The 27,521-nt window shown below is 31.6% G+C and overlaps 2 protein-coding genes across 2 annotated transcripts; one reads left to right on the forward strand and one right to left on the reverse strand.

Annotated features, from left to right (window-relative positions):
- The first annotated feature begins 12,778 nt into the window (after positions 1-12,778).
- Positions 12,779-15,824, forward strand: LOC110794832 (L10-interacting MYB domain-containing protein-like). Its single transcript, XM_021999799.2, has 3 exons — positions 12,779-12,984; positions 14,620-14,994; positions 15,197-15,824. The coding sequence occupies exons 2-3, from the start codon at positions 14,641-14,643 to the stop codon at positions 15,659-15,661; spliced, it is 819 nt and encodes a 272-aa protein (XP_021855491.2). The 5' UTR covers positions 12,779-12,984; positions 14,620-14,640; the 3' UTR covers positions 15,662-15,824.
- A 5,970-nt stretch (positions 15,825-21,794) lies between these two features.
- Positions 21,795-24,251, reverse strand: LOC110794834 (uncharacterized). Its single transcript, XM_021999800.2, has 2 exons — positions 23,932-24,251; positions 21,795-23,438 (listed from the first exon to the last, which is right to left on the reverse strand). Exons 1-2 carry the CDS (start codon positions 24,097-24,099, stop codon positions 21,981-21,983), a joined length of 1,626 nt encoding a protein of 541 aa, XP_021855492.2. The 5' UTR covers positions 24,100-24,251; the 3' UTR covers positions 21,795-21,980.
- Between the last annotated feature and the right edge of the window lie 3,270 nt (positions 24,252-27,521).

The following is a 27,521-nucleotide window of genomic DNA, read 5'->3' on the forward strand; positions in this document are numbered from 1 at the left end:
TTAATACAATCAGCTAGTCAAACTGCGTGCTATTTGCTAAGGGCCATTATATGAACTTATTGAACTTATCTTAACTTATTTTATCTGAAAAAAAATCATTTGTGTGTGAAATCGTCTGAAAAAACTTATTTTTTCTGAAGTTATATTATCTGAACTTTATTTTATCTGAACTTATTTTATCTGAAATAAGTCAAAATAAGTCGAATAGAACACAATCTTAGTTAGCGTAATATTATAAAATGTTGTTTGGATGACATATTGACCTAAGAAAACCTGAGGTGAGGTGAGTTGTTTTTAGGATAAATTGTTTTTTACCACCTAAAAAAATCGAAAAATTGTTTTTTACCACCTAAAAAACTAAAACTTGTATTTTACCACCTAAAAAAAGTTTAAAATTTGTTTTTTACCACCTGAAAAATGAAAAAATAGATGAAAATGTTATGTAGGGGGTCACAATTAAAGTAATACTTCTAATATGTTCTATTCTTCCACGATTTCATGTATTTAACTCTATTTTCTTCCCCCGCTTCCTTATTTTCCATTAATTTACATAATTTTTCACCACCATTAATTTACAAAATTGACAAAATTTAATGGACGTAAAGAGCAAAGGGTGAAAGAGTTAAAGAAAAATCACACAAGGAATGTATAAAATTTGAGGAAAAATGAATTAGGTAGCCATACATAAAGTTTCATCTATTTTTTCGTTTTTTAGGTGGTAAAAAACAAGTTTTAATTATTTTTTAGGTGGTAAAATACAAGTTTTAATTTTTTAGATGGTAAAAAATAAATTTTCGATTTTTATAGGTGGTAAAAAAATAATTTGTCCTTGTTTTTAACAAATTTTCGGTAAAACTTACTAAGAACGCTCATTTTCCATAAAATGTAAGAATATGCTTACTTAGCCCTCTATGTAAGTACAGTAGAAAACTAAAAATCCATTAATTTGATTATGGTTTACTATATCCGTAAAATTGAATTTCATGCGAGCTTGTACTTCTGTAAACCTTCAGACGCCTAAATATTGGAGTACGTACGAAGTACCAACGCTCAGATTGTGCAGGGGTGTGCATGGTGCTCTTGGTGCACCTGTCCCAAAACGCACATAAATAACAATAAAACGCAACAAAAATAAAAACCGCAAAAAAAAAAGAACATTAACAAAAGAACATTAACAAAAAGAACATTAACAAAAAGAACACTAACAAAAAGAACACTAATATTGACAAATCAGACAAAAGGTACAAATATAAAAAGCAGTTATATTTTTTCTTGTTCTTTTAAGTTCTGGAAATGTTCTTTTCCAACCAATTTACAGTATGTTCTAATTAAAAAATAAAACGACGAACCTTTGCTGAACTTTAAAACCAGATTTATAATTTTTCTTGTTCTTTTAAGTTCTGGAAATGTTCTTTTCCAACCAATTTATGTTCTAATTAAAAAATAAAACGACAAACCTTTGATGAACTTTAAAACCAGATCTATATTTTTTCTTGTTCTTTTAAGTTCTGGAAATGTTCTTTTTCAACCAATTTATGTTCTAATTCCGTTATTTTATTTATCAAAAGATATCTGAAAACAACACTATAAATATGTAAAAAGAACAATTGCTGATTCTAAAAAAGAACACACTATTTTGATGCCACAGAAATAGAAAGTTATAAGAAAAGAACATTAAAATTTAAAAAGAACATAGAATTAAGAACGAGAAAATTTACCTTAATCACCCGATGCACCTTCATCAACAGCATAAACCTCTTTGAATGAATAAAAAAATTCAAAAAATAGCGAAATTGAAATAGTATTTCGCTTAATAAACTAGTTTTTGTACACGTAATTCAATTAAAATCACATTTCAGAGAAAGAAGGAGGAGAAAATTTGTTTTGAACTTTCTCTCTCATAAAATCTCTCTTTTGTTGGGAGAAACTAAAAGCACTCCTCTTTCTCTCTCAAGAATGTATTTCTAAAATGAGAAGTTATGAATCCAATAGGAGAAATATTATATATATAGAAAATGAAATATAAAAAAAAATAAAAAAAAAGAGGGGGAAGGAGAAGAAATACAAGCCATGTTCATGATAAGAACGGTGCACTTGTTTTTTTTTTTTTTTGGGTTTTGTTGTTCTGTTCTTTTATGTTTATTAGATATAAATCTTAATGTTCTTTTATGTTTGTTCTTTTTTCAAAAGTACAATATTGAAGAGCAAAGGAAGCTTTTACTTGACCCGCAACAAATGATGTTAAATCTTCAAAAACAGCTGAAAGAACAAGAAGAAAGGCTGAATAAACAGAGCAATTCCTCAAAAGAACAAAAGGAGGATGAACCTAAAAGAACATTATAAATAAAGAAAAAGAACATTATAAATACAGAAAAGAACATATCATGTAGAACACTTAGTTTAACCATGTAAAACAACATTACCAATAAAAAAACGAACAACAACATAGCATAAAAGAACATAATAAAGTAAAGAAAAAGAACATTAAAAATAGCAGAAAAGAACATATCATGTAGAACACTTATTTTAACCATGTGAAAAAAGAACAAAAAAAAAAAAAAAAACAACAAAAATGGTAAAAGAACAATTTGATCTGAAGTGTGTAATATCAAAAGAACAACAAGTTAAAGCAAAAAAGAACAAAGAACAACAACCTAAAGCAAAAAAGAACAACATGTTCAATAATTACTTTCTGTATTATTACAATCTCTTAATACATATATGAGAACCAATATATAAAAGAACAAAAGATAAGACTAAAAGAACATATAAAATCGAAAAAAGAACAGAAATCAAAATCATCAGAAATATATAATCAAGATACATTAATCATCAAAATTATCAAAATATAGAATCAAAATACATTAATCAAGTTTATTGAGAAATGCAGAAATCGAAATGATCAAAAAAATCAAAATAAATTGAAATGATGAAAATAATGAACATGGAAATCAAAATCATCATAAATAAGTAATTCGTTTTAAAAAATTGAAAAATTACCTTCACAAATCGGATTATCAGCAGAGGAATTCAAATTTGAAGAAGAAGAATCAATAGAATTTGATATTGAAGTAGAAAAATCAACCAATATCTGAGAATTTTCCATTACTTTCTCTCTCCTCTTCACAGTTTCTCTCTCATTTCCATAGTTTTTCTCTCCCCTCTTCACAAATTCTGATTTGAAAATTATAAAAAAGAAGGTATATATACCAGAAAAATAGAGTGAAAAACAAAAGAACGAAAAAAAAAGGGACAGAGCAGTCATTGTTCTTTTTTTTAACAAAAGAACAACGTTTGTTTTTTTTTTTAACAAAAGAACAACGTTTGTTCTTTTTTTATCAAAAAAACAACGTTTGTTCTTTTCTTCTCCGGATTCAACAAGATATCCGCGTTTTATATTTATTGCATGTCGTTTGGGCACCAGTGCACCAAGAGCACTGTGCACACCCCTGCACCATCATATTTGCGACGAAGTACTAGTTAAATTAATTTTTCAATTTATCAAATATACACCACATCCGTTTCAAAATGATATTTACTTAATCCATAATTTATTATTTCTAATTATATTTTAATATTTGTGCAAATAATAAAGGTAATTTTTTTTATAAAACGGAGGTAATACTATGTAAGACCTTAAATTTTCAATACCATATAGTAGCATCAAACTATGGTAACATAAATTCATAATAGTCTAAGGAATCCATTGCCTAAAGAAAACAACATTCTGAGAACTTAAAAATGTTGAAGAACATTAACTAAAGAAAGATTTTTCGGGATTTTTTTTATAGTAAACTGATAATATATTTGTCGGGATTGACTTCGACAAATATAGTTGCCTGGCTCGGGTCCTGATATACCAAAACACCTGGGAAAAAAATATTATATACAGATCGAATATTACTTATTTTAATTATAAAATTAATTTATTGACAAAAAGTCATATGTATACGAAACGTTACCTTAAACCTTTAGAGATCTACAATAACAACTCCGATCTTCTCCCATCGATCCAATAGTTCATACTTGGCTTTGTACTGGCAACCATCAGGATCATAATAGTACTATTTAAAAAAAAAAAGAAAAAAAAAAGAAAAAGGTTAGCAGAAAAAAAGGGAGATTGTTGCATTAGTAACGAGACGTACTAAATGGCGTTTCCTTCCTCTCTAACGATAGGTTTTGTTTGACTTATTTTAATTTATTTCATAAAATATGGGTTCAGATAATTTCATATAATTTAAGTTAAAAAAAAAAAAATCAAACTTTTTCTCAAATGATTAAGTTTATTTCATTCAAAATAAGTTTTTTTCCAGCTAAAATAAGTTAATATAAGTTCAGATAATATAAGGTTCCGTTCTATATGACTTATTTTGACTGAACTTATATTATCTGAACTTATCTGAACTTAACTAAACTTATCTTAACTTATTTTATATGAAAAAACTTGTTTTGTCTGAAATAAACTTATTTGTGTGTTAAAATGTCTGGAAAAAACTTATTTTTGCTGAACTTATATTATATGAATTGTTATCTGAACTTATTTTATCTGAAATAAGTCAAAATAAGTCGAACAGAACAGAGCCGAGTTCAGACAAAATAAGTCGAATAGAACAAAGGCTAAGAGTACGCCTAATGGTGGGCAATTGGTTAAAGCAATAAGAGAGAGATTGAATACTAAATTACTAATAGAGGATACTGATAATATACTGGTAATTGTACTACTGTATGATATTATTACATAATTCGTGTATGAGTCTCATACACCCGTGAAGCTCTTTTGTGATAATGTTTCTGCATCCATCTAGCGGTCAATCCGGTGCAATATGATCGTCAAAAACATATCAAAATAAATTATCATTTCTTTCGTGTGCGTTATGTCCCTACTACGTTACAAATCGTTTGATATTTTTACGAAAGGTTTGCCAGCTCATTGTTTTGAGTTTTGAAGGTTCAATCTATGGTTCGCCCTACACAGACTGAGGGGGTGTAATAAAGGATACTAAGGGTATACTCGTAATTGTACCACTGTATGATATTATTATATATGAGTTTCAGACCCTAAATATTGCGTCTTAGAAAACTAATAATTTGACTAACTTACTCCTTTTACAATAGGAAAAAATAATCAATTAATTAGAATTATGTCTATGTACAATTTATTTTCAATTTTTTTTAATACACTTAGCCTACTTATTGAATTTTAAAAAATCGCTATAATAGTATAAAAAAAGTTATGTGTTACTATATGTCCATACCCAAACAAGAGTTTTTTTTGTCTTTCTAAAGTTGTTTTTATAGTATTGGAAATTTTGAGAGACTTTGTATTGTGTTTTATTACATTATATGCATTTAAACAAAGGATAAAAAGTGGGTTCAACAAATTATCTAAAAATCCGAAACATAATCATATATGCGGTCTAATATCATGTATCGGATTAGATTTGACGTTGATGTTGATCTTGATAATCTTTTTTCTTCTTTATTTCCATCTTAAATATTTTTATCGAAATCGAACTTATACTTATAAAATAGTACTCCTTACTCGTCACTTTGTAATTCTAATTAATAACTGGTAATTTTCTCTTATTATGCAATTAACAATTGACAAAATCTATTTTTATTTCACTTAATGAAAAAAAATACTTTTTAATATATTAGTAGGAAGGAAAAATAAACAAAATATTTATTAAAATCCGTGCGTTTGCACGGGACTTAACCTAGTTATATATATGAGTTTCAGACCCGTATTGGGATAAACCGTATCATTATATTTACATATACATTTAATTTTAAAAAATATGGACATAGAAGAAAATGTCAAGAATAAAGCAATATATTGGTCATGCTCATTATCAAAACATCAATTTGGGCATTTGTTGGCATCGTGCCACGTGTTCCAATTCTTTTTTTTCTTCTTTTGTTTATCATATAGTGTGTGACCCTGTCAATGCATGTCCCGGTAGCTACATTCAATAATTAAAATTTTAAATTTTTTTTTGAGCTTAATATTTGACCACCAAAATACTTGTATTCTATAGAATGAAAAATATTCGTTAAGTTCGTCAACTACACAGACACGTTGCGTCATTTATCAATTTTTTGTCAAGCATATCATCTTACAATTTGTATAATTTATTTTCTCGTGGAACTAAGTGCGTCAAATTAATAAACACAAAATTAGATATATATGTAGCTATGTAGAGCAATTCTATAGTTGATGCTTACGAGAATTATGACATCATTTTTCTTCATGGTTGTCATAATGTTTTAATTTATTTTTTCCCCAAAATAGTAGTCCATAGAAATTAAAATGTCATATAATTTGTTTTTTTTGTGTGTTTAGACTTTATGTTAACATTTATTTATAAATTAATGTGAAAATATAATCTTTTGTTGAATGAATTCGTTTTGATCAAAGTATATATGTTAGAGTTAATATTACGTTCATTAGTACATACTTCATATTATTGTTTATTGTGTAGGGTATTATGGTCGTTGTTTGAGAGTCGTAGCCAGAGACTCGAAGGGAGTGTTGTTTGCTGCCAACAGTTATGCTTTCTTTTTTAACAAGTTAAAAATTTTAGTACTAATTAAGCACTTGGTTCATTGATTCTTATCAATTATGTACATGAATAATTCTCCATATTAATCAAGGTTTAAGTTCGTAACAAACTATCATACTCTAGTTTACTACGGAATATTTAGTATGTGTGAATCTTTCAATTTAACATAGCTTTAGTGTTGTTCATTAGTTCATTAAGATACATGTTTATATGAGATTGTCGTATAAAGAGGTGAGTTGCAGTGAGAATTTGAAACATCAAGGCTTATCTTATATAAGTGATTCTTTTTTAACAAATTACATGTTGTCAACCTTGAGAAATCAACTCAAAAATTAATAATTCTATGGACTACTCTTTTAAAATGGAATAAAACTTTTTAAATAGAATCTATAAAAAATAGCCTCCATCGTTTATTATTCATCTCATCAAGATTAAACTAAAGATAAAGTTAGTAAATTTTACTCAACAAATTTTTGTTAGATAAGATATAGTTTATATTTATCTATTGCATCAAGTTTTTAGATAGGATAGATTTCACAATTGTGGTTAAAAGTTAAAGTGGTAAAAAATAAATATCCTCCATCCCATCCGCCCTCTCAAAAAAAAAAAAAAAAAAAAAAAAAATCAAAGAAAAATATGGTTAAAAATAAAAAGATAGAATTGATCATGATATAAAATTTAATTAGATGTCTACCTTAAGTCGTCTATATTATGTTATACTTATTGTTACTGAATACATAAAAAGAAACAATCCCGTACCATTTAATTTGACATTTTCAAAACACATAAACCTTATGATTGAATAATATTAGGCTTTAAATGAGCCAATAATAAAATCCGGCTGCAATAATAAAACACAAAGAAAAAATAATAAAGTTAACCCGTGCATTGCAGTATTGCACGAGTTTCAAATCTAGTAATTTTGACACGAGAGTATAATAGAAATTTTAAAAAAGATACAAAGTCTTTAAGAATTTCCTGCCTTCATAATGTATTTAAACAATTAAGGTTTACTCATATATACGACTATACGAGTGTACATGTACTCATAGTCTCATAATAAATACACTAAACCGGAAAATGATTTATTAGCAAGCAATTAAGATTTACTCATTCTAGTTGTTTACTGGTAACGAATCTCCAATTCAAGGAAAGTAGGGGTATTTCTATACTCTGGACTATGGAGGACATTAATCAAGAAGGTTCACAAATTCAGAGATTGCATGATTCTAAAACTGCTAACTTTTGTCGTACTAGTTTATTTGCTTTTTCTAATGTTTTGCATTTGTTGTTATGTTTAGCTATTGCAAAAAAAGAAGAAGAAAAAAAAAAGATACGCATGCAATAATACACTTGAATCAATAAACTAGGTGAATCGAATCGATTGAAATATATTCAGTTTTACTTCAAAAATAAATTAGATTGATCAACCCCCTTATGAAAAATTGTGTTTAGCGATGGATATGAGTAGATCCTAGCTAAACCTCGTTCAACACACCCCTTTTAAGGTTACGGGGCATTTATGTAATACCTATCGGTTGGATCTGGAGCAAATCTGAGTCCAAATCCAGACTCGAACCAGATTAGATCCCTGGACCTTGTCAATCATTTAACTATTTAAGATCCGTGATGTCACGAAAACCATGATCATAATAAAATATATATGATGTCACGAAAACCATGATGATGATATTAATATATTATGACAGGGAAAATCGGATATGGTCTGAACTATCGACTATTAACTCGTAGAAAAATCACATTTCAAACCAGAAAATGATTTATTTTCATTTAATTATCTTACCAAACTATCAGAATTTCCAACTACTCACAAGACATTAACCATTGAAATTTTCAACTATTTGAAAATATTAATCATCAAAATTGTCTAACATTATATTACTTCTCCGTCTTTTCTTGTTGGATGATTATATCATTTAATGATTAATGATTAATATTGTTAGAAAATATGATGATTAATAATTTTGAAACTTTTTTTTTTATCATGAAATTACTTTGAAAAATGGAAAGAAATCAATTTTTTGGTTTGAAATGATATTATATATTCTAAACATAGATGAATTATTTTAATTTTTCATTTAAATAAATTTAACATGTTAAGAGTACATAAAACATAAATGGGCACATAATACAATTCCTTAAGAGTTTCCTACACAACAGAGATTTTTCTCAAAACTAAGCAACATTAGTGGAGTCTGAACTTAAGACTTTCACATTAACTTTTTATTTATTTTTATTCAATTTTTTTCCAAGACTTGTGAAAATAATAATAAAAAACAATCGGATATTCCAAAATTTCCTACCGGTAAAATTCAGTATGAAAGAATCGGGGTATTCAATATGAATAAATGATTGTAGAACACCTGATCAGATACCCAATTTTTTTTTAATGGTGATGATATCTAGGGGTTTTTTCTTCTTCTTTTCTAACTGAAAAATCTGATGTTTTGGTTGAATATCAGAAAATTTTAAAATCCGATATAAAATATCTTAATGGAGAAAACTAGATCGGATATTCGTTTTCTCGGATCGAGTCGATCACGTCAAATCTTTTTGCCCAACCCCTTAGATGATACAAAGGACTAATAGATGTGAGCTTTGTCTTTGTGGATTGTTGTGACTTTCTTATATGTGAAACAAACAAAAAAAAGTTAGGAACATAAAACATTGAAAATCAATTCGATATCATTTAAGACCCAAGATCCACCATATCTAATGGATTTGGATAAAGGTCTGAAAAATTCAGACCCTGTGAATTTGATTCCAAATAAATATTATAGGTCTCACTAAATCTCCAGAACCGCCCCCATAACATCCCTACTTATATCAAACAACGATTTTATAGTACATAGATATGTTAGATCTCGTCATCCACCACAACGGATTTGTTATGTATAATTTTACTTGATCCAATTTGACATTATGTATTTGTTACTATCAACATAATTTAAAATGTAAGTTAATTTTTTTATTACTTTAATTTATTTTAATTAAAAAAATCTACTTTGTAATTTCTTCTTCCAAGATAATCTATTTCATTTTAACTATCTCTTTTTTTTTTTGACATACGGAGTAGCATTTTAACTATCTCGTTGGCTTAAAAATCAATGCTGGTAATTACCCTCATTAAAATATCGCTCTTGTTGTAATTCTATTGCCTTTTACAGCTCATTTACACTAAAAATAATTTAAAATTAAAATACTGCCCTTGCGACTTTGTGAGTCGATTCACAATTTTTATATTTTTATTTTAAAAAAGGTGGTAATTAGCACACGTCTACTAGGACTATAATTTGGTAATGCATTTTAATTAAGATATAGTAGTAGTAAGTATCAAATAAATGAATAATGGAGATGAAATAGTAAAAATGAAAAGAGAAAAGAAATTACCTTGTACAATCTGCCACTAGCAACAACTCGTTCCTCAGCAATCCATCCGGGAAGAAGCCAAGCATAAGCAGGGGAAGTATTGTCATGGAAATAGGAATCCGAACCACGTTCGAGCCTGTTCGAAGTCCGATAGGCTCGTTGGCTCATATTTCTCAAGGTCGACATTGTCATCCTTGACTTTGAATTGTAATGGTCTTCCTTTGAGCCTGAACTGCATGAGTAACATGGTCTCCTTGCCATCCTTAATTAGTTTCCTCGATCTCTTTTAAAACTTGATAATATAATGAAAATGATATGTCATATGTCATATGTGTATACGTATGTATATATAGTTGGGGAGTTTGTTTATTTTTTTTATTTTTATGGCCGTTTTAATTATTCGAAATTGCATTTGTAGGGAAGTACCTTTTTAAAATTTTATTTAAAGGGCAGTACCTTTTTTTTTATTTTCAATCAGGACACTCTCTTTTGTTTTTTCATTCCTATATGTATGTATTAATGAATGAATATTAATGAAATTTTATTTAAAGGGAAGTACATATGTATTAATGAATATACGTTCGTATTTTCAATTTTGGTACAATGTTTAAAGAGTCACAAACGATAAATAATGTAAAGTATATTTCTAAATTACTACGTACTTGATAGTTTGATATCCAGTGTTACGTGTACTACTGATGCATGCAAATTAAAACCGTAGAAGGATTACCGTGATCACGTGTTAAATGAAAAATGCATTCCTTATAACCCGGATTAGTTATTAAATTATTTTAACTCTAATATAGAAGGTGATCAATGTAAAATAGTTATATCAAACGGTAATTACGGTTTTTATATTTTTTCAGTACAATATTTATTTCAGTACATACTTTAGCTACTACAGAGTATCTTTTTACTGAAATAATTAAAGAAGAACACGCTCATTTTCATTTTAAAAAAATAAAATACAAATACACTGATTAAAATGACAAATTTTGACAAATGCTCAAGTAGATCGAGTTGGATGTTTAGTGTTTAGAACCTCATAAGAGCTGTACATAAAAGTTGGTACGTACACCCAATGTTTTCTCCGGTCTATATATGCTCGTATAGGGTCCGAATTGAAATTATTTACTCAAGTAGTCCTTACAAGATTGGAATTTACAAAAAAGAAATTGAAATCGGGCTGAGGATGCAATGGTAAATTAAACAATTAATCAAGTTACAAAGGGTTATTAGTAATTTGTTTCCTATAGTGGAATATATTCTACCATTTTAGTGCAAACCGTAATCAGAAAAGAAATCACCAAGAAACGGAAATCCAGTCAGATTTCCTTGTTAGAATCCAAAATAGGAATAACGGTTTAACTGCACCCAAATTCAAAAGAAAAAAAAAGGAAATTAAAATAATTGGTGTAACAGTCATTAGTTTTATCTTAAGTTTATAGTCACGCCGATCTTGCTTGTTAAGAATGCTGTTTAGCATTTTAGGAGTGAAATAGGGACAAAGTTTGTTTGAATGGTCAATCGCCATGCATAATCAATTTATTCAAAACTTTACCAATGAGATTTTAGCCTATTAGTTAAGATTGAGGGCATATGTACAATAGTCTCAGGTTCAATTTCACCCACCTCTATTTCTATTTTTAATTAGTCCGTTCCTTAATGATCTTTATACACATTTATTTTATTTATCCTTAGATAAAGCACTAGCCTTAGGATCCATATACTGATATACAAAGGACCAGAGTTCAATTTCAGATACAAGGCTGACCCAAGTTTAACGAGCCAAAGGCAAATACCCAAAACAACAAAGTCGAGGAGAATCACCAAGAAACGAAGCGTGCACGTACGAGCAGGAGCAGAGAAGCGTGGAATATCCTCGTGATTTAATGTTTTTCTAGTTTTATTTCCATATCAATCAATGATATTTTAAGCCTTGTTTGTTGTTAAACTTACACATTTCATATCTCATCTTTATTAATTACTTGTTTGGTTCAATTGGCAATTCTCTTGAAATTACTCGTTCATAAGCGAGATATGCATTCAATCGTAAAAGGTCAACCACCCTAAAGCATATCTATAGGCACCTTGATCACCCTACAAGATAATGTGTTATTGCTTATTTTATTTTAGCATCAACAATGATCAACCCGCTGAATGTATACGGAGTACTATTGTTTCTAGGAAAGTTTTTATCAAAAAAAATACGAAGTATATAATTATGGATAGGCTGGTAGGTATAAGGAAAAAATAGAGGATAAAGTGAGATCGTTTTATGTTTACCATACTTCCACTTAATTATTTCAGATCAAATAAGTTCAAAATAAATGTGCATAACAAAGTACTGGTTTTACAACAAAAATAATCTATAATAAGTTCCGATAAAATCGGTTAGGTTTTGGAAAGTGGTAATCACATGAAATACTCAGTATAATGTATTTTATTATTTTGCCGCGTAGGACTCCGTACAACCTTACTACTATATCCCATCTTGCTTTTTTAATATATCATCACGACAACCTTACTCTGTGCACCGTGTACCTTCTCACATTTTCTCCTTACATGTGAGGAGAAAATGTGATAGAAACCACCAATAGACATAAAAATACCATTGCGTGCATGATACAATTGGATGCACCTAATAATTTTCAATCCAGAACCGATAACTGGAAAAAACAATCGCAAAAAACAATCAGATCACACTAGATCATAAAAATCAAGATCAAGCCATAAACAATCAGATCAGAATAAAAACTCAAAGCATTAGACCAGATCAGGGGAGAAAACAGATCATAATTTGGAGGTACACGTACACCAACCAATTTTCACTCATGACTCATGACTCATGAGTAGTTAGAACTAAATTATTAAGTACGTCACTTACGTCATTACGTCTATTATCGTCGAGTTTAACAGGAAAAAAGGTAGGAGTAGTTCGTAGTTGTTGGTTTCTTTCAGGTAAATCTAACGGAGTCGTTTCCCGTTCTCCCGAACTCCATTTCTTCCCCCGGAATGGAGTGAATCCCAGGTAAATTCTTAAAACGATTTTTTTAAAAAAATTTCTAATTTGTTCAATACTTATGAAATTTAGTACATTTCCCAGTAGATTGTTTGATTAAATCATGACTTTTTCTGGCATAATTTTGTTATTTGGTGTGTTTTTCATTGAATATAATGTAATTCTTCGTAATAATTTTCCGAAACTACAAAGTTTTAGAGATATAAATTGCAGCCCTAGAAATTGATTTTTCTGCTAATTGATTCCTGATTCAATTAAGGTTGTTGGTTATAAAAAAGAAGCAATTCCTTTTCAGATATTATGGGGAAATTTGATTATTTGAAGTTTAATTGTGAGATTGGTGATAATTTCGATTTTCGAGAAAGAGTGAACTGAGTAATTCAGAACTGAGATTCGGGCGATGAGAGTCTGATCACTTATTTGGTTAATGTTAATTATTCAGTAGAATAGCACAAGAAGTAAAAGTGTCTCTTCAAAGGTGAACCTAAATTTTAAGCTGCATTGTGAATTTGTTACTGAAGGGGAGTTATTTGCAACTGTAAGAGCCGAATGTGTTTGAATTCGTTTCTTATTGAATGTTTGGAGACTGAAATGTGTCTTCTTGATTTATGAGTGCAAGGTTTATTTCTGGATTCCAGACATTATTACTCCATGTGTTTTCTTGTAATGAGCCAATGAGGTCTTAGTAGTGATAATACCATGAGATTCGTTGTGGTTTTTGTGGTGAGACTTCTTATTGCATCTGGCAAATTATGTACACATTACAGATGCTTACAGGGGAACTAGGTTCAGCATAAGGTCACTCTTGGCTATCTATATTATTGTCATATTCCTGGGTGGTTGTTTATAGGCATTCTTATGGTCTGTGTTTCGTAGATTACTTTTACCCAGAAAAGATTCAGGATCATGAAAAGTTTTTGCCCCTTGCTTCACAACTTAGTCAGGCGTCTGAGGATATAGACGAGGTCATAAGATATTGCTGTTTATTACTCTACTTCGTAAATTATAACTGTGGGCGGCTACCTCGCCAGTTGAACTGCAATGAAGAACAAATAGATTTGAACATTTTGTGTCCTTTATTGTTTGACTTTCACTTCTTTAACTCAGGATATGTTTTGGGCAACTCCCTATTGCGCCTGTCTGTTTTTCATCAAGTATGTTACATTTAGTTGCAGGAAATGCTTTTGGATAGAGATAACAATGGGAAGTTTGCATATTGATAGATTGTAGAACTGGTATTTTATATCAAGTGAGATAATTCTCTAAGCTATACTGGTATATCAGTTTACCTTTTACTGAATGGAATAATCGTAGAAGGGCTATCGGTCTCACATTAACTTATCATCGTAGGGCCTGGGTGACTTTTATTTTTATTTTTAGGGTTGAATTTTATTTTTTTGGGGTAGTTTTGGATGATTCACAAGTCACAAGTGAGAGCTAGTCTTACCCAAGACTTGTTCAAACTGAATTCACCAGCTCTTTTAGGCTTTAATGTTATACAGCTTATTATACCTGAGGGATTTTCTGTATAGAGTTATCATCAAAAGCTAGTTTTCTGTATGCGGCCATTGTATATGTTGTTTTCCAGTATTATATGTTTTTTATGCGATATCAACAACTTTTGACCGTCTCTTTGAATTTCAGGGAATCGAGTGGACTGATAGAATGGCAGACTCAAACCAGGATTTTGCTGACGATGAAACACTGAAAATTGATGGAGTAGAAGTCCTTTGGACTGAAAGGCTTGAATCTTATTTTGTTTACATAATGGCAGAAGAAGTAGCAAAGGGAAACATGCAATCAGCTACCTTTGCCAATGCAGCATGGAGAGGTATTGCAGAGGCTCTGAGACAAAGAACAGGGAAGGAGTACACATATTTGCAGTTGAAGAATAAATATCATAACTTAAGGGCTCGATGGAGTGACTTCAGTAACCTGTTACGGGAGAAGGACATTGCTTACGACTCGATAACTGGAGAAGTAGTTGCGAGAGACGATATATGGAGAAAATTGGCCACGGTATGATTTTGAATCTTTTCCTGCCTTTGTAGTTGAAGATTGGTTATTTATGAGCATGAGCATATAATGTTTTAATAAGTTGATGAGGGAATTGTACGATGAACTTATTTCTCGAACCATATGTTGTGAACTCTCGATTACCTTTAACCACTAATTTAGATACGGAGTATAAGATTTCCATTTTTGTATTGATGAAATGCAGAAATATAGGCGAGCAAAAAGCTTCAGAAAGAAAGGATTGAAAGATTATGACAAACTGTGCGTGATATTTGGTCATGCAGAAATCCAATCCATTAGGGGAGATTCCAGTGAAGGAGATGTAGATACTTGTAGAGTCAAGAAAGCTGAGAAACTTCGAACTCTAGAGAACCCATGTAAAGATATAATGGTAGAAAAGTTTAATGCTTCAAAGAAGCAAAAGTTGGGGAAGAAGTATAGCTTTACACCTTCGTTGGATTCAGTTGCTGATAGTGGTGATGGTTGTGGATACCAATCTGGGCAAATCCAGGATGTTGTTAGATGTATGGAGGCGCTGAATTCGCTAGAAGGAATAGATGGAGCATCGTATGTTAAGGTAACGAGATATATTCATGATGATCCCCTTTGGCGAAAGATGTTTCTTTGTATGCCAGATGAAAGGAAGAAAGACTGGGTGCTCAACATTTGAAAATTTTGTGATTTTTACTTGGCTAAATTTGTGAAATTTGTTATGTTCTGCTGCCCACTAATGGCCACTCGGGCAGACTTGTAAATGTTCTGGATTTACACTAACACTTTTGATGATGGATTGGTAATATACTAATATATATATACTCCAGTATGTTAGAAAACCTAATATGTTTCTGAGATGTGACTAATAATTCTGAACGGACAGTATATTCCCTATTTGTATGTCCGTATCTGTATGTGAAGAAAGTTTACACTTTCAAGTTTCTGTTTAGATAATCAATTTAGAGAGTGGGTTTGGTTGGGAATGAAACCCAGATTTTTTTGTATTGATGTTTGAGGGATGCCCCTCTTTGTTTATGTTTTACAATTCTAACACTGTCTTCCCCTAATGGAAACAATTCTACATATATATAAAGCTACAACCAATGAGAGAGGAACAACAAGGCAACTAAGAAAACTTTACAGAAATATACAAAACCACTAGCTGACAAAATGGGGGGTTTATCTCAGTGAGGCTTTACCATGTTCCTCAAGGAACTCAACCAGTAATATGAGGACAAGAATTTAACCATTTCTTCACAGGAACTCAACCATGTTCCTCCTCATATCTCTTCACCCCCTCTTCAAGTTGGACTTGGGTGGAACAAACAAGACCTAACTTGACAGACAAATAGTGATGTTGTCTTGTTGATAGAAATGTATGTCAGCTATCTGTTGAGCTGATCTAATGAACTCAGTGGATAGGAACTCATCCACTATATGATCCTTCACATAGTGGCAGTCCACATTCAAATGTTTGGTCCTCTCATGGAACACTGGATTGTGGGCTATGTAATGGGTTGCCTTGTTCTCACAATAAAGAGGAATGGGTTTGGGAATGGAACAAAGTAAAACTTCTAACACCCCATCTTTCAATACAAGTTGAGATGTAGTTTGAGACATACATCTGTACTCTGATTCAGTGGAGGACTTGGAGACAGTCTTATGTTTTTGTCTTCCAAGAAACTAGACATCCTAAAAATATACACAGTGATCTTGCACTAAAGGTACAAACACCCCAATATGCATCACAAAAAGTTGTGGTGCTCTATTCACCATCAGAGGGATAGAATAATCCCAAACCAATTGTTTCTTCCAGGTACCTTAACGCAGGAAGAGCTGCATTTAACGTGGCATCCTAGGACAACTCGTGAACCGACATAATAGCACAGTGAGTAAGATATGTCAGGTCTTCTCAAGTTCAGATAGAGCAACCTGCCAACCAGTCTCCTATATGATTCTGCATCCTCCATGATCACTCCTTGATCAGTTAATAATTTGACATGTTGAGGAAAAGGAGATTTGCATTCTCTGCAGTTTTCCAGCCTGCATCCCTCACTATGTCCATCACATACTTCCTCTAATTAAGCATTGTTCCTTTTCCCGTCCTAGAAACTTCAAGCCCTAAGGAAAAACTCTTTTCTCCTAGATCCTTGGTAGTGAATTCATCATCCATTTCCTTCTTCGTTTTTTCTATGAATTCAACATCATCACACGTGACTAGTAAATCATCAATATACACTAGAACTGCACACATCTCCCCATTCTCTTCTTTACAGAAAAGAGAATAATCTCTCTTGGACAGACTGAAGTTTCTGTTCTTAAGGAACTTTGTCAGTTCAATGTTTCATTGTCTTGAAGCCTTCTTAAGACCTATAGGCTTCTCTTCAATTTGCATACCTTCCCTTTAGAAACATTCTTACATCCCCTGAGGTGCCTTTATGTATACATCTTCCTCTAGAATATCAATGCATGAATGCATTGTTGATATCTAGTTGATGTACTTTCCAGTTCCTCAATGTAGCCAAAGCTACCAACATTCTCACTGTGGAAAAATTTGCTACAGGTGAGAAAGTATGTTTATAATATTTTTCCTTCATCTGTCTATCTCCCCTGGCCACAAGTCTGGCCTTCAATCTCTCAAGAAAACCATCTTTGTTAAGATTTACTTTGTAAACCCACTTACTGTCAATGGCCTTCTTATCTGGTGGTAAAACCACCCATTCCCATATTTCATTCTTCTCTAGGGCATCGAATTCTTCAGCCATTTTCATTCTCCAGCCTTAATCTTTCTTTACTTGCTTGAAACCAGTTGGTTCTCTAGTTTCAGTGCATTGTTTAAGGAGATTAAGTAGTCAGGGGAGTAATATTCCATGTCCGACAAGAGATGAGCAACAAAAGAGGGTGAGGTTCTATGTTGTTTGCACGTGTATTTCCAGGAATCTTATACTGAAATCCTTTCAGCTTTGAAGAAACTTGCCTTTCTCTGCTTGACTTTCTTACACTCCTTTCAACAATTTCTTCATTTCTTTCTTCCAAATTTGGTCCATTGGTTTCTTCTCCCTCTCAATGTTTCATTTTGTTCTCCCTCTACATCATCTGATTCCTCCATTTCTTCAATCTCAATAGGTTCTTCTTCTCTCCTTTCTCTTTGTTCCTATATGTTATGTTCCACTAAAGGAACTTCATTCATTACCATTTTCATGTGATTTTCTTCACAAGGTTTCAATAATAAAGGAAATATATGTTCCTTAAACACCACATCCCTGCTTACATAAGTTCTCTTCTTCTCTAAGTCATAGAGTTTGTAACCCTTCTGACCATATGGGTACCCCAACATAATACTTCTGATTCCTTCCCCTTCAAACTTATCTCCCTTCTTTTCATTCCCACTTCCATATCATAAGCATCCTATAGTTCTCAGATGGTCATAGCTTGGTTCTTTCTTCATTAATCTCTCATATGGAGTCTTCCATCCCACAACAGCACTTGACAACAGGTTTATCAAGTGTGTTGCTGCTAAAATGCATTTCTTCCCATCTTCAGTCAGTTCCTTGCTTGTACAACTTCAAAGTTTGAATCTTTAAATTCAAAACTAATTATTTCCACCAAGATCTTATCAACCTTGTTGCTCTGATGCCAAGAAGAAAGTTTCAACTTTCAAGTTACTGCTTAGATAATCAATTTAGTGAGTGAGTTTGGTTGGGAATAAAACCTAGATTTTCTGTATTGATGTTTGAGGGCTGCACCTCTTTATTTCTGTTTTACAATTCTAACACCCTGCCTTACCCTAATGAAAATAATGCTACAAAGTACATATTTACAAAGCTACAACCAATGAGAGAGGAACAACTAGACAACTAAAGAAACTTTATAGAAATATACAAAACTGCTAGCAGATAAAATGGCTGCAAAGATAGTGGGTTCTAGTCACTGTCATCTCACATGATCCTAGAAGGGTACATGTGAGGGCTTTATCTCAGGTGAGAAGAATAACAAGAACTCAACCATATTCCTCCTCATATTTCCTCAGTATGTGCAAGTATGGAATACAAAATCAAATTCAATAAGAACTTCAAACAATTCTGAATTCCTATCTTCCATACAAGTAAAATCCTAAACCCTTCTAAAAGCAAGAAGTTCCTCTTTAGAATATTAGATTGACGGTCTAGCCCCTCAAATCCTTTTTTTAAAATATTAAACTTTCCTTAAGGATAGTGTATTGACCGCTTAACTCTTGCACTACAATTACAACTCTGCGCACTATATTTGACACCTTCTTTGCCACTTTTATTAGGGAACCTACTTTTGTTTACCCTCCCTTGGTTAGTTATGACAACGGGTCAGACTCGGGTCGGACGTTGACAATTCCGAATCCGATTCAATTACTAATCCGACTCAAGATTCGAAATCATCAAATCCGACTCCGCATCCATCGCACTCTGTCAAGTCTGAGTCCAACTACGAAACCGGTCTGAATCGTTTCTTGATTTATTAAAAAATTTATATTCACTTAATTTTAATTTGACAAAAAATTTCTCATACACTAATAAGCGCATAAATTACAAGGAATTTGGACTAGAGAATTAAACTATATAATCCAATAAAATTAATACCCTATAAAAATAAAAATATACTCCCTCCGTATTTATTTAAGAGATACACTTGGCTGGACACGAGTATTAAGAAAAAGAATTGAATGAAATAAAGTAATAAAACAAGTGGGGTTGGTAGATATTTTAATAAGTAAAACAAGTGGGGACCATGTTATTTTAGGGGGTAGGGGGTGGGGTGTAGTTATGAAATTATTAGTTTAATAGGGTGGTGGGACATAGAATATATTAGTTAAATTATTTAATTAGATGGTGGAGTTGATAAATTACTAAAAATGGCAAGTGTATCTCTTAAATAAATACGGCCGGAAAAGGCAAGTGTATCCCTTAAATAAATACGGAGGGAGTACTATGAAGTACTTTTTCTAAGAAAATCCAACAAACATAAATTTTCTTTTGAGGAACGAAATATAAACACTTACTGATTAAAAAATACAGTAACTAAGTTTTAGATCTAGAAAAAACAAACTCAACCCACTAACTAATGAAATCAAAGAGACAAAGACTGTGCTCTTAGTTCTAGAAATGAAATCTATGGAGATTAATGACATTTGATGGTGACATTTTTGAATCTTGGTTCCTCTATATAGAGTTGTTTGTACAAAGTACAAACTATAGAGTTGTAGCCGTTAATTATTTTTTTGGTTGGTGCTTCTAAAGTTGTTGGAGAGAGAAACGAGAGCGGAGGTGAATGAGTTGTAAAGAAAATTATACTGGTAACTTTGAATTTGGAAAGTACAAGATTAAACAGAAGAAGAGGTAGCAGATGAAAGAGGAGAGTGAGTAAGAGGAAATGAGTGACAGGGGATTTTGAGACATAGAGTTTGGCTTTTATATTATTCACAAACATAACGAAAATATGAACTAAAGAGCGACGGGTAGGACTCGGGTCGGATACCAAGCGCTAATATTAATATTAAGAAGATCTGCTTTTAAATTTGGCACATCTTATGTAGCACATGCAGGTCTTTACTTTGACAAGAAAGACAAGCAGATATTATGATAATTATCATGTTTAATAATTTTATCTTTTTGTATGACGTCTTTTTGTAAAGAAAGATTATATGTAGGTGTTTTAATCTACTCCTTATTAGTTATTGAGTTATGAAACTTTGTCGTAATTGATCGTGTATAGTTGTGTTTGCATGAATGTTGATTCAAGTATCATGCATTCTAAAGGTTTATACTGATTCCAATTACATGCACAAAGTTTTGTAACATTATTATTATCGGCAAGGTTTGAAATAACGATTTGATCTGCATATCAATATCTATTGTAGGGAGTTGTAGATAGTTGTTTCTCGAACCCAACTGTAGTACATGATATAGTTTGTTATCATCAACTAAATGATTATATGATTACTCGTACATTCAACTAACTGCTTTTGCTATATGTTAGAAGATTGGGTGTGCAAGTACTTTGTGTTTTTAGGCCTTCTGCTAGGAAATATTTTAATTGTTGCATAATTTGAATCAAATGTTATATATTAGTGATTAATGAGTTAGAGTCACGACTTTTTAAATGAATTGAGAAAAATCACATTGATAAATGCCCTTCAATTTATATTGCATTTAGAAGCTTTTTTTAATTACTACATACAGGGTATCTATGTCCATGTATTAGAAAATATACTAAGTTTCTCGATCTTCTCAACCTATTATACAAATTACTAGCATTTTCTTTTTGCTTATTTTTTAACACCTTAAAAAACCGCGTGCTAAACCACAAAACTATATCCAAAACACTTGTTCAAACTATTAAAACAAAACCATTCATAAACAAACAAATATCCACAGATAACGTAAACTTCTATATCTTATGATAACACATGAACAAAAGCAAAAAACTTTAAAACCATTAACCCAATTAACACTAATGATGCTTTATCCTAACCTATCTAGCATGATACATAAACAAAATAATAATGTAAACAAAATGAAGCATAAAACTTTAAAGTGTGGTTCAAATGTAAGTGGAAAGAAAAGCAACAAAAACCAAATCAAATCAGAATCAATGACGATAATCTGTTAACAATACTATATAATATCATCCGCTAACTGGACGTAGTTGTCTTGCAACATTGCTGCGCCGGGACATCGCACTTATATTATTTTATAGGCACACTATGCCTGTATGTACTCAATACGTGCTAGTATTTGTAAATATGAGAGAATGGATATACAGGTACGCAGAAACAGTTAGATGAAGCAAACTTTCCGTCCCAATAAACGCAAAATTCACAAAATGTACTTCAAAGATCCTAAAACCTACTTACGGAGTACTTCTTAATCATACTACTAATCACAAATTGTGCAATTATTAAAAGAAACGGAGGATTTAACAAAAAAAACTTCACTTTTATGTTTTCAGATGTCTATAACTTCTTAATCAGTCAAATCCAGACGAGCAAGCAAATCATCTAAGTCGTGCTTCTGAGCATCATCGCCGTCCTCCAATGACAAATTGAACATCGCTGCAGGATTCTTCTCTAAATCTACCAAAAACTTTTCATAATCTGGACTTGCATTCTTCTGAGGAACACTGTGTCGTAGCTTTGCTAAAGCTACATATTTCTTCTTGATCAAAACAACATCAGGCAGCATATCCTCGCAGTTCATTACCACAGCTCCAACCAAGTCGTAACCAAGAGCATAATCACCAGCCTTCAAAGTGTTACCAAGATGAGTTTCCACCATAAAACTTGTATCATTCTTACCAAAATCTGACACCCGAGCAACACGAGCTTTTCCTAAAGAATTAAGCGGTCCACTCAAAACAATCTCTATATCCAACACTATATATTCCACAAGTTCCTGACTCACTTTCAGAGGCTCAAAAGGATCTCTCCAATAATTATTGGAATTTATCCAACATTCATTCAGCTTCAAGGGATCTATAAAAGTTATGTTTCTAGAGACTTTGGTACAAATAACCAAAGGCCCCATGTATTCTATTCCTAAAGCTGCAAACACCTTTTTAGGCAGATAAACTAGATCATCCCTGGAAATAGGACATACAGTAACTCTAATGCAACTTTGACAAATCGCGGTATTGTCAATCATTGTATCAGTTGACACAATATTCTCAATGATTGGATCAGTTTTAACCGGTGCTTCAACTTTGAGAAAGTAGTTCAATTTCCTGGCACCATGCTCACTGTCAAAAAAGAAATCCATCCCATTATCCGTATGCTTGATCTTCTTAATATTGAAGAATGTTGGTCGCTTCTGAAGGACGCGTAAGTGTAACAAATCAAGAATTTGGTTGCTACAACTGTACAGTCTAAGTTGCAAAACTGAGCTCAGTTGAGTTTCATCAATTAAATCTGAACAGGAAGGGCATTTCAGATAACCAAGATTATATCTAACAGTGCTTATTTTTGTATGTCTGGAGCCATCAGCAGCTTCATATTGGAGGTTTAAGGCGACCCGGACTGTCGAATCAAAACCATTATCATGTTCCATAAAATGAGCACTGATCAACCACAGTTGAAGTTTGCGAATATGGAAACTGACCCTCCGGAGAAGAAATCTAAGTAAGGTTAATGAATTTGGGTCAAATTTATGCCAAACACTTCTTCCTGTATATGAATAGCTCTGACAACCTTCACAGTACATGATAACAACAGATTTTGGTAATTCTCTTGTAGGATCTTCTTCTAGGGGCAGACTCGAATTGTAGTTACTCATGTTAGGAAGTTGGAGTACATGTTGTTCGAGACCTTCAATTAAAAGGGGCATACTCAAATTGTCGTGAAAGAAGCGCAATTCATCATTCAAGGGGTGTTTTAGAAAGAAGTGTTGTTCGAGTATATGTTTCATACTACGTTGCTTGCTGATCTTCTGCATACTCAAACAGAGGAACTTATCAGAGAAGTGCCATAACAAAATAGTTCTTACAAATTATATTATTATTAAAAAAAATTGAATTCAAGGGTGTTGCAAAGTGAAGCAATCTGACGGATCTTGATCGATTGGCGACAATATCGCAGCCTGATTATTCCCAAAAAGTTCCATTAACAATTTAATTTAAACTTTATTCGCAACGGATTTCGAAACCAATTCTATCCGAAACCCTAATAAATTGATTAGCAAGGATTCAAAGAAATTAGGGCACAAACTTCACGATTCCTTATTAAAACAATCAAATTATAATCATATACTCACACGAACAATGAATTAAAAGATCGAATTGTAATTTGTTTACGCCCGATTCTAAGAAAATCAATTAGTTATGCAAAATAAGAAAAAGAATCACATAATCAGAAGTTGAAAATTGACGATGATCAATGCTTTAAGAAGATTTATTAAAAATAAAAGTATAAAAATCGAATACCGTCATCATATTAGAAGAAATTGGAGATGCCCTCCTCCTCCTCTTCATGATCGTTGTTGCTTCGAGGCGTCTTAATTGTCTTTGTCTTTCCCATCGTCTTATGGCTGCGAATGTGATTTCATTGTTTGACGTCGAGGATTCGACGGCATCGTTGCTTGTATCTTCCATTGATGGGTGTGGAACGAGTAATTCAGATGAAGTTTTGGATTCCTTTTGAGGGTGCAACTATTTCAGATAAATGATGATCGAGGTGAAACTCAGATGAAAAAATAGGAATTAGGGTTAATGGGTTATATAATCGTATTCACCCCAGTTTCATTTATTTATCACTACTCTGCGCCCGTGTTAGGCTCTGTTTCTTTCCCTTATTTTTACACATTTTCTATCTAATAAGATAAAATAAAATAAAATAAAATAAATACCAATAAGCTCAGATAAGATAAGATTAGATAAATTCTGATAAGATAAGATTAGATAAATTCTGATAAGATAAGATAAAGATAAGTTCATGGATAATAAGATGAGATAAGATAATAAGTTCAAGAACTTCAACTATCGACATTTTTCATTACGCACAACAATCGATAGATATATGGCTCGGTAAAAAATAACAAATGATATATAGTTGTCACTCGGAAATGTCGTAGAGGAAGAAAAAAATAACATGGAAGAAGACAAAGGAGAAGGAGAAGAAGAAGATTGAGTAGGATGAAAATGACACGTTTTGTTGTTACGGTCATAGTAAGAAAAAATTGTCAAGAAGAAAATAAAAATTTATTATGACGGAAATTTTCCTTTGACAATGGATAACATTATCTAAAAAAATTGTAAACTGTTTAATTTTAATATTATAATTATTAAAATGAAATTATGGTAATAAAGTTCTAACTAAAATAAAAGTCAAATAAAAATTTTATAAGTACCAATAAGATAAGAAAAGATAAGAGTCAATACGTTCAAATAAGATAAGACAATAATACAAAAAAGCTCAAGTGAGGGAAAATGCTAAGTATAAAATTAGGGGAAGTTTCGTCAACCAGGTTGTTGATGTTTTTCCATACAAAAGGACAAACGTAAACTGGCTCGAGGGAGTTCCCGAGAAAACCCTCCCTAACGCTCAAGTCAGTTCTTGTGGAGAGAGAAAGTAGTCAGAGAGTAAGTTTGGGAATAATTGCCCACCTGGGCAATGATTAGGTGGGTCATATCTATAGTAATACTGGAAGACATTGCTAGTAAATATGAGCTATTGTAGGGGTATGAAACCTTGGGCCTGCTAGAGGTTGAGATATGGGCCTCGAGATTCTGGTCTGATCCCAATAGAGGATTTGAGTTCGGGAGTATTTGAGTAATTTCCCTTAGAAGGGATATTTTGGTAATTTTCTTGTGATAGTGGGTCCCACTGAGGGGCCTGAACAATCATGAATTCTCATTAAGCTATAAGAATAATGTCACCTAAGGTCTTGTTATATTCGATTCAATGCAAATTTAGAATATTAACTTTTTATAATTTTTGCGCGCAGATAATTGGGATAACTCCCTCTGTCCCAAAATTCTTACACTGTTTTGACTTTTTGCACTATTCACTTTGACATTATTTTATTTCTATAGAGTAGTATATGAAAACAAATGTTAGTATATAATATATAGTTGACTTCATTTTAATATATATTTTCAAAACATTAATATTTTAAAAGTTTTTATAATATGTAGTTGAATATATTGGTGGTCAAAGTTGTACATTAGCAAGCATGTCTAGTCAAAACAGTGCGAGTATTCTAAGACATATGGAGTACGTTTTTAAGTCTCGACTTGGAGACTGTGAAAAGCCAAATAAGACAAACATTTAAAGACATATGGAGTATCTATTAGGGAGTAGCAACTGAACCCTGTATGATAGAAGTGTAATCAAGGCTATTTCTTTACTTATGTGACAATATTCATACATTTTATTGCCAACCGCAAGCTTGCTGTAAGACCTCAAAAGGACAATACAAATTACAAATATGGCGAGGATTTCGAACCTAATACATATCATACACCGACTTTCAATCTTAACTACTAGGTCAAAGCTTCCCAAATTTTTCACTTTATTATTATGACTTATTACTTATTCTTATAAAATCAGACTAGACCATAAAAGTTCATACTAGAATCCGACATTTTTCTTTTCGTTTTATTATTGCCATATATCTAAACTTTTGAATTTGTAAATGAGGATAATTTTCCAAATACAACCTAATAAAGTTCTCTATTTGCCAATTACAACCTCAAATTTCTAATTTTGCCAATTACAACCTTAAACTTGTACATCTATTTTAAATTACAACTGAAACCATTTTTCGGCAAAAATCACCGGAAGATGATGTCATAACCTTATCAAAAAAAATTACGAAGTACATCATATCTATATTTAAAATTATTTTTTCGATAATTTTAATTATTTTTTGTTTAATTTTATTTAACGGCTTAATTTTTTTATAGAAAATATGTAATTTTTTTTTATAATAACATTATGACATCAACTTCCCGTGATTTTTGCCAAAAAATAATTTCGGGTTGTAACTTAAAATGAATGTATAAGAAATTTGAGGTTGTAATTAGCAAATAAAGAACTTTATTAGGTTGTATTTGACAAATTTTCCTAATTATGAAAAAACACTTCATATAAGAACCTGACAAGACTCCTCTTGATAATGTTTTTTTTTTTTGTATTAACTTACAAACACATTCAAGCTTTAGTCAAATTAGATATCAGACAACCAATAAAGTATTTGGCCTAGTGGTAAGATCGAGGGTTTGTGTACAATAAGTTTCATGTTCGAATCACCTCTTCCATTTGTAATTTATTACAGAGTATTATCTTTATGGCTCATTTGCCAAAAAGATTTTTTTTTTTAAATCATAAAAAATCAAACGTTACGGAGTACTCCCTCCGTTTCGAATTAATAAGAACACTTTGACTTTTGATATTATGGAGTATTCACATATTTCAATTTGACTGTCATGTGTGATTTATAGGTAAAAAAAATATATTCGTGTGGGGTCTTGTCTGATTCATCTAGATATGTATTTTTGAAATATTAGAGCATGAATAAAGGGAGGCTCTTAGGTGTCTCTTAAGGAGAGAGAAAAAAAAATTAAGAGCTAGCTCTTAGGTGAGAAATGGGAGACTCTTAATTAGAGTTTGTAAGTAAAAATTCTGAAATAAGAGAGAGAATAAGAGGTAGTGTTAAGAGTTAGCCCATTTCTACAATTTTTGGGAGGAGACTCTTATTTGGAGTTGATGCTTAGGTGGCATAAGAAAGAGAGTAAGAGCCCCCTAAATAAGAGTCTCCCCTTATTGTTGCTCTTAGAGCATCAATTGTGGCTTACTCTTAGCCCACTCTTAAAGAGAGAGAAAATTTAAGAGTTACCTCTTAAAAAATAAGAGCTAACTCTTAACTACCTCTTATTTAGAGGTTGATTGTGACTTCCTCTAAATAAGAGGTAGCTCTTAAAAATAAGAGTGGGGATGAGGTGGAAGAATTTGATGTATTTTGGTTGCTTCTTATATTAAAAATAAAATTAAAAATATTAAAAAACTATATAAA

Source organism: Spinacia oleracea, chromosome 1 (genome assembly GCF_020520425.1).
Source record: "Spinacia oleracea cultivar Varoflay chromosome 1, BTI_SOV_V1, whole genome shotgun sequence".
NCBI lineage: Eukaryota > Viridiplantae > Streptophyta > Magnoliopsida > Caryophyllales > Amaranthaceae > Spinacia > Spinacia oleracea.

Bases quoted from the DNA above. Each gene is read 5' to 3' on its own strand.
- LOC110794832 (XM_021999799.2), top strand. From the start codon at position 14,641: ATGGCAGACTCAAACCAGGATTTTGCTGACGATGAAACACTGAAAATT. The intron at 14,995-15,196 runs GTATGATTTTGA...GATGAAATGCAG, and splicing joins TATGGAGAAAATTGGCCACG to AAATATAGGCGAGCAAAAAG.
- LOC110794834 (XM_021999800.2), bottom strand. From the start codon at position 24,099: ATGGAAGATACAAGCAACGATGCCGTCGAATCCTCGACGTCAAACAAT. The intron at 23,439-23,931 runs GTATTCGATTTT...TTGAGTATGCAG, and splicing joins TTTCTTCTAATATGATGACG to AAGATCAGCAAGCAACGTAG.